The 8,631-nt window shown below is 41.4% G+C and overlaps 1 protein-coding gene across 14 annotated transcripts in view; it reads left to right on the forward strand.

Annotated features, from left to right (window-relative positions):
* LOC125887176 (pleckstrin homology domain-containing family A member 5-like) overlaps positions 1-7,894 on the forward strand; it is a 116,012-nt gene extending 108,118 nt beyond the window's left edge. For 13 of the 14 annotated variants that reach the window (XM_049573805.1, XM_049573808.1, XM_049573809.1 and 10 more), the window contains 6 exons: positions 816-1,031; positions 1,163-1,324; positions 3,368-3,501; positions 3,952-4,094; positions 4,351-4,450; positions 7,278-7,894. In XM_049573805.1, the coding sequence (XP_049429762.1) occupies positions 816-1,031; positions 1,163-1,324; positions 3,368-3,501; positions 3,952-4,094; positions 4,351-4,442 (747 nt within the window). In that variant the 3' untranslated portion in view covers positions 4,443-4,450; positions 7,278-7,894. The remainder of the gene's footprint in view (positions 1-815; positions 1,032-1,162; positions 1,325-3,367; positions 3,502-3,951; positions 4,095-4,350; positions 4,451-7,277) is intronic. The other variant, XM_049573807.1, reaches the window with a different exon arrangement.
* The last annotated feature ends 737 nt before the right edge of the window (positions 7,895-8,631 follow it).

Consider the following 8,631-nt stretch of genomic DNA (forward strand, 5'->3'; position numbering starts at 1 on the left):
GTGTGTCTGTATGTGTTTGTGTTTGGAAAAAAGATGAACATATAGCATAAATGAACCCATATGAACTGTAAAATGTCAGCTGCACACACATGCACACATACAGTACGGTAGTCTTCCCTGTAGGCCGTATAGCCTCTGGTTGTAAGAGAATGTGTCACAGGCTTTTAGAGTTCAGCTGAGGCCCTTGGATACCAGCCTCTCAAACAATCTGGACAGTGGAGGCTGCGTCCTCAGGCTCTGGACTAAATCCAGATCTGACAGCCCCTCCAGCACGCCACAAACGTGAAAGTGAACAACTTCTCCTCAGTTCACTTCACATCATCAGCCTCTCCTGCTCAGGCATTAACAGCCCCGCAGCCTCTCTGAGTGCATCCATGTGTGCCAGCAGGAGCGTGTGTGCGCACAGCAGCCAGTCAGGTTTTGGTTCTAGGAGAGTGAACATTAAAGAGCCATTTCACAATGTGGTTATTATGTCACTCCTGACTTCTTTGTTTAAAGAAGCACAATGATTTTCCAGTACGTGCAGTAATGCTGGAGAACATGCGATTATTCTACTTGGTTAAATTTAAACTGTTTTCAACAATACCCTATTGACTGCAAATGTTGCATTATAAGATCTGACCGAACCACACCATGACGCCACTGAGCTACACACCCAAACTGCGGGTCTGTGTAGTAAAATATCACCATGGTGACATTTGTCTCATAGCACGATGCAGTATTGTTAACTTCTATTTATCTTGTGTGTTGTTTGTGTTTCTATGTGCCTCTGTGGTGTGGGTGCATATCTGTGGTTGTCCTCATCTGGCTAACAGGAGCGTCCACGCAGTGCGGTGGAGCAGCAGCTGTGTGCTGCAGAGAGCGGCCGGCCCAGGATGAGCGTGGAGGAGCAGCTGGAGAGGATCCGCCGCCACCAGCAGGGTGCCCTCAGGGAGAAAAAGAAAGGCCTCCACATCCGGGGTGGCAGCCAGGAGAACACACCCTCTCGCAGTCACTCATTTACAAAAGAAAACCATTATCGCAGCGTGCAGGTATCAAGCGACCGCTGCGGCCACCAAGGCAGCATTCAAGTTCAGAGTAAACTGATATCAAATCCTGGAATCCGGTCATGTGATCTGATCTCTCTACATTTTTGTCTTGTTTGTTTTGTCTGTGTTTTTAGTCTCAAGTGAGGCGCAGAGATGAGGGGATAAGCAGTGACATTCAGCAGCTGGAGGCCTCACTCAGGCAGCAGGAGGTGGTGAGGGAGCAGGAGACGCCTGCAGAGGAGATCGCCCGTCTCAAAGAAGCCTCACAGTCTGACCATTTAAATGTGGACCGAGAGGTAAGGCACAACAGTTGGCTGTCTACTCATCAGACTGAGAGGGTTAATACTATTACAGGCAAATAGTTTAGGAAATGTTTACCAACATCAGATAGTGTGATGGATTTTATTGTTAATAAAAATACTCTGTTTTTAAGCAGGTTTTTTGTACTTTTAAATACAGTGTAATAATTAATGAAAGGGTCACAATTACATGGTGTTAGTGTAATTAAAACACCTCTTGTTACTTCAATATTAAACTCATTTAACACATGCAAAATTAATATGCATGAATTAAAAGGGATTTTTTTTGTCCTATTTGACAGGTAAAATTTGAAAAGGATAATTGTCCTTTGATGTTAGCTAGATGAGGAACCATAGTTCTGTGGATCATAGTGCATTTGACACCATATTTCACATATTTCTCATATCATCATCGCTGCAATTCAGCACTTGCGTTAGAAGTCAGTCTACCGAACTTGACTCATACGTTCTGGTCATGCCCAAGCCCAGTCGAATACTGGAGATCTTTATTTGATGTTATGTCAAAGATATTGGAACTGACTCTAGACCCATCAGCTCATCTTTGGTTTCCCCAGGGAGGGTGTTAGAATGACTACTGTCATTTCTTTTGCCTCTTTCATAGCTTGTCGTTGAATCCTCCTTTTTGGGGGGGGGGAAAATTGCTCACCCCCCCTCAAATATGTAATGGCTGTGGGATTTAATGTCATTTCTGAAACTGGAAAAGATAAAATCTTCTGTTTGTGGCTCAGCTGAGAATTTTTACAAACAGTGGCAGCCTCTCATATCCCACTTTAAAACAATGCAATCTAACCCATTAAGCAGGATTTATAATTGTGCAGCAGGCCCTATGCCGTAGCCTTCGCCGTTGTGAGCATTTATACTTGTGCGGTGGTGTGTCTGTGTCACTCTGCAGTCACACCTCCAAAACACAAGTTGGCGGTGGAGGTTTCTGTGAAGTGCTGTAAAGTTTAGTTGATTCAAAACACACATTAAACAGACATTAAACATGGCTTAATCGAGATGATTTCAAACACAAATACACATATCAGCTTCACTTTAACTCGCAGCATTCACAGACAAACACTTGTCTTTATCTGGACACATTTTCCACACAAATACATCATGCTTGCATCATGCAACATTATTAGCACAAGCCTATGGCATTTTACATTGTATAAATTAGCCTAGCAGCTGGCGATCCTTCCTCTTCTCATATAAATCCAGGGACAACAGCAGCATTTATCAAAAGTAAGAGTACATAAGTTTGACCACAACTGTGTGTGGAGATGTAACAGTGTGGGTACATACATTTGGGATTGTGATCTTGTAGGATGCAGACAAGGTTCGGTTGGCATGTTGATCTTTAGTATTACCAGCTGACTTTTATTTTTTTATCAATATTCTTTATCTATTTATTTAAAAAGGTTGATATTTCTGTTTAAAAAGAAAAACATGACCCTGTGCCACTGTACTATCATATATGCAAATTGCTGAATAAAATTTGCTCACAAAAAAAGAAGTAAATCTCCCAAAATCCAAAGTTGAAAACACTGTAGGCAGGAATATTTCCAAAGGCATGTGCATGACACTACACTGTACACACTCCTTATGCTAAAATCATTTCATAGGCTGCCATGAGCCATACACTTGATTTTAAGGTGCTTCTTGCTGTTTTCACAAGAGTTCACGCCCTTTCTCTGGCTTACATCAATAAACATCTTACAGCTTGTGTTCCCCACTGATCTCTGCAGGCTGCAGAGTGTCTCACATTAAGTGTCTCTCGCTCGAGGACAAAGCCTACGGTGATGCTCCATTTAGTTCTGACACACCCAAAAATGTGGAGCAGCCTCCCTGTACTGATAATGGCGATGATGAACATCTGTTGTTTGTTTATGAATGTCATTTCCTGATTTATATCTGCATATTTTGGTTGTTGACATTTTTAGCTTGTGGTTTTTGCGTTTGTTTGTAAAGCGCATAGCATTTCATTTGCTTGTATAAAGTGTGTTATATAAAGTGTTTCTGTATGTCTTTCTTCAGCTCTCTGTGCCTGACAAAGTGTTGATTCCTGAGCGTTACGTGGAGTCAGACCCCGAGGAGGCTCTGAGCCCTGAGCAGGAGGCTGATAAGCAGAGGAAGGTTGATCGCATCAAAGCCCTCATAGCCAAAAACAGGTAAACACCTCATCGTAATCTGTCTGTATCAGTAACTTTATATGAGCAAGGACAGATCTACAAAGACGCTTGATGTTGGGTAGGGATCCTTTGGACTAAGGGCTGTCTTTGCAGGGGAGCGCTGATATTTCTCAGCAGAGGTCGTGCATGAAATTCTCTCTAGAAATGAGGGGTAGATTAGGGGTCAGATCAGGATATCGCCATAGATGGCTCAGAAGAGGCTACACTGCCTCCCATGCAGATCAGTGTCTTAGATGTGCAGAAAAGATTTCGCTCTCATCTCCTCGCCACTGTGACATTTTATTCTAAATGTCACCACTTGTAAAGTGATTTAAAAGAGATAGCATCTCCGTCCCAGGGTAATTGTATTTATCCTGAAGCTATGTTTACAGTTACAGCTGTATACTGCATATTATAGAGACCGTTTTTTATGTGTATGTGTGCTCCTAGCATGCAGAATGTGCTGCCTAGTATGGCTCTGAGCCCGGAGGAGGACACTGAAGTGGAGGTTACCGTACAGGAGAAAGAGAAGATGATTAATATCTCCTACGAGCTGGCAGCAGAGGCCTCCAAGCGCAGCAAGCTCGTTGCAGGTACATCTCTAGAGAGCAGAGGGAGGAGGTGGTGGGTGATCAGAAGAATGCATATGATATAACAAAAGCCAGCGTGAGCATGTTCTTAAAGATCATTGCTTTTTTATTATGGTTTATCAAACTGCAGCTGCCTCCATTATGTATTTGCTCAGTCATTTATCATTGTAGTTCCTTCTTCACTGACTTGTTGTTGACTTGGTTTTTTGTGTGTGTGTGTGCCTGCGTGTGTTCGACATGTCGCTCTGTTTCTTTGCAGTGAAAAGCCCGTCGTCCTCTTCCCCACCCCTTCCACAGTCTCCTAACACACCCCCTCAACTCACTGATGGGTCTCACTTCATGTGTGTGTAGTAGCACCAGTAAGGGCCTTCATCCACCTGTTTTGTCCATACTCACAATGCTAAAGTGTTCTCATTGTTTTAGTTGTTGTCTCTGGTGAGAAAAAGCATGTCAGAATGAAGGGGTTAATGAGAAGTTATAAGGTTTACACTGAAAAAAGAGGGGAACTGTTTGTGATATGTTTGTATGTATCCTGTGTTGCAGTAGAACCCGTTTTTTCTCATCATGTGATATTTCCTGCAGTCTGTGTCGTCACATGACTCGACTCAGTGTTGCTGTAATTATAATTATATAATAATTATATAATTATATATGATTATACGACTCAAATGACTGTAATAGACACTCAGTGGCCACTTTTACCTGTACGGTCTAATGCAATTCAGTGCACAGCTCAGCCATAATGTGTGCCTTTACAAACTTTATAATGGTCAGTATTTGTTGACATTGTCAGAACTGACTAAATTAAATTATATGTTTATGACTGAGGTCGTAGTTTAAGTTACAATCTTAAAAATCTCTGTTTTGTTCTCTTTGGCGGCACTTATGGCAATATTTGTTGGCTTGAAACCAGGCTGATAGTGATGTGTGAGTCAACCCACAACCTGCTGGTTCGGATAAGCTTACTAGAAGGTATTACAGGTTCAGGCAGGTGGGTCAAATGGTAACAACGCAATGTTATGATTAAGTTAGACATAACTTAAAGAAACATTGTGTGCAATAGTACAGCTTAAAATGTATTCATTTCAATAACAGCCATTTACTTTTGAATTTAAATCTAGAAAATAAAATTCAGGCGGTTGATTAACGCTCATTTTCGTGGGTTGGGCAGCGCAGTTTGGCATTCATATCAGCTTGTTTTATGAGCCCTGCAGCTGGCGAGATAAAAGGGTTAACACAGCATGGACGGTTGGGTGTGTGGGTGGGTGTGTGCATATATGTATGTTTTGGTGTGTGCGAGAGCGGATTATTAATGACCGTGCTCCACTTGTCATTTTTCCCGGGAATGTCTCCCTCAGCACCTAGTTTATAATACTGCAGATGCAGAGGCTTTCATCAGTGGGCCGTACTCTCACTCACCATTGTGTTACCTTCTTTGGTGTGACTTTGAGCTGCAGTTGGTGACTTTTAAAAAGATAACTTTTTATCACATTGGCTGAAACTATCACTGTATCCACACAGAAGTATGAGACAGTTGATCTGTAAAAATCACATTACTCTGCTTACTGTATTTCCTCATAGCACCTCTAAAAGCATCACTGCATGTGAATGAAACAGCCAGTCAGAGCTGAGGAGTCTCAAATGCCGCTGTCAATTGTGTCAGTCACAGTTCGTGAACTGTGGGTCAAACTAGGCAGCATCGATCAAATATGAATCTGTTACTGCCTCACCTATTTCTCACCTCAGTTGTTTTCAGAAACATTTTTCAGTGTACTGTTTAGCTCTAAAATAAGAAGGCTTGTGACCCCATAACCATGTTGGATACCCAGCCCTATGTATTGAGCCCCATTTCCACCAAACACTTTCAGTATGGGTCCTTTGGAACCAAAAGTAACCCTTTAGACATGGTACCTAGACCCTAGCGTTTCCACTGCAAACCATACCCTTAAATGTGGGCGGGGTTGTTGTCACTCACTGTATTTCCTCATTATCAGTGACACAGATGGAAGTCTGCGCCTCGTTTATCGTCCACAGAACGAGGCTGCACACTGATATTTTCAGAAAAAAATAAAACAGGCTGCACTGAGACTCTCTCTCCATGGGATATTTAGATACAGCAGGTTTGTGCATTTAGTCCTTCTCAGGCAAGCTCAGCGGTTTAATGTTGCTGTAGCTCACAGGAATGAAGCTCTGCAACACTTTTTTTTCTCTGAGTGAAGATTAGAATATATGCAGTTCACATAACCAGGTCAAAATTAATAAATGTAAATGCTTTAAGATCCACTCATTACTAAAAGTGTATGTCATATAACAACTAAAGTGATGGTCAAAGTTGTCATATTGAAATTTAAGGTGTGTCGATCAATTCACGTCGTCAACTCATACATTGAGTAACATTACAAGTAAACGTTCCAGCTTAAAAGTCGCCGGCAGTCGGCCCAGTGAATTAATTTTTCCCCAGCTCCAGCTGCTGCGAGAGGCAGCAAAACATCCTTTCATTTTATAGTTACACTCTAATAAAACTCTCCACAGTATGAACAGTGGTTACATGAGCCTCAAAGCCAGCCACGACTCCGCCCTGAGCAGAGTGACCGTCCTCTATTGACCAATCAGCAGACTGCAGTGTTCACAGCTCCACCTTTTAGTACCAGATCTGTGTGCTAGGTACCCCAACAGAGGGGGGACCAAACATGGGGACAGTACAGAACAGTTCCATTGGTACCATCCACAAATTTTCACAGTGGAAAACTGAACTGTACCGCACTGCTCGGTACAAACGGGGCCTTAGAGACTCCTCTGCTCTGAAGAGGAGGGACAGGATTTTTTTTCACAGACTATCTGACTCCTGTGATTCTGAATTCAGCAAATATGACGCAAACTTATTTTCATTAAAGTTAACTAACTGTACCTTTGACAGTCACTTTGAGGCGTTGTACTTGTCTATTATATTGTGAGCTAAAACATAAAACACATCTGACAGTGTCAACAAAAACTGAACATTACTGGCATCATAAATACAGTTTTATGTCAGTTGTATTGGATTTCATTCGTCTATTCAGGTGGCCACTAAGTGTGTAGTAGAGCTTTGAGTCTTGGGGAAATGTTACATATTGATTGTATAGTATAATTTTTGCAGCATAATTGACCTTTGCCCCCGTAATAAATGCTCTCCTCCTCCCTCTGCAGCACAGGCCCTGGCCTCAGTGAAAACCTACACATGAAGGAAACAGCAGTGGAGGTGTAAAGATGCCCCAGAATACTTCCCCGAGGACATCAGCACAAGGCCATGGCCTACAGAGAGTGAAACTGCCTACTCCGTACTCTGGGGTGTTAACCTCTGACTTCTGTATGCTCACTGTGACGTCTTAAGCTCTTATGCCACAAACAAAAGTTTCTCTGTGACATTTCTCTGTTAGTTCCCCTCTTCAGGGCGCCACACAACACAGCTTTGATACTGTTATTGTTGCAGTTCCATTTTCAGTTTTTACAAGGCTTTTAAGGTTATTTTCTTAATTTATATGGTTTTATTAGGTTCTTCTTTGAGTATGGGCCAACGTCTGTGTGTGTGTATATATATGAGGCTAATAGACTGAGCTCTGTTGTGAGCCTAAGGGCCTGTGACGACATTTTCCGTACGTTTCACCACCTCTCCTACAACGTTAAAAACATATTTTCTCATAATTTTAGCTTGCTTGAGTCTTTTATAAGTCACCCAGTTTGTTTTTCAGACACCAGTCATCAACTAACCGTTCATATTTATCCATTTATTGTAAAGAACATTTGTCCAAGCGAAAGACGAGTTTATAAGAGACATAGATCCCTCCATCATAATAAAAGGAGGAGCCACTATATTGCTGCAGACAAAGATTATTTGTAATTTCTGGGTTGTAATTATTTAAAAACGGGATCCTCTGCAGTCCCAGTCGCATTGTTGCCGACACATATGTGAATGTTTAAGTCACTCTATACTGTCTTTTTTTAATGCTGAGAGATATATTTAAACTGAGAGAAGGAAAATTAAATCAGAGTTTGGTTCTATTTTATGACGTGTTGGTTTGAAGTCTTGGAACTAAAAGTATATATAAAAACAAAAAGATTAGCACATGTAAAAAGCAATAAAAATAAAACGTTAATGGATCCAGGATTTTTTTGTCTGTGTGTGTGTGTGTACAAAGTGTAATTATCAGAGGTTTACTGTGTATATAATGTACATGGTGCAGCAGGATGGAAGGATGTATCCAACATATGGTTACATACTAGATTTGATTTGCAAATGTTCATATTCCATCTGTTTTATATCATGTTAAATAAATGTTGCTGTTCTTAATAAGTGGTTGTGTTTTGGGTTTTGTTTTTTACCACTCCTGTAGCCAGCTGTAGTGGACAAGCTGAGAGTAAAGCCTTGTAAACTTAACTCTTGTTCATCAGCTCAAGTTTAGCTTTGTCCTGCAACATAAGAACTTTGGACTTGGATTCAGCAAAATATTCTAACATACCTCAGGACTGACTGGATTTGGACTCAATATTGAAAAGTATATCC

Source organism: Epinephelus fuscoguttatus, linkage group LG4 (assembly GCF_011397635.1).
Source record: "Epinephelus fuscoguttatus linkage group LG4, E.fuscoguttatus.final_Chr_v1".
Lineage (NCBI taxonomy): Eukaryota > Metazoa > Chordata > Actinopteri > Perciformes > Serranidae > Epinephelus > Epinephelus fuscoguttatus.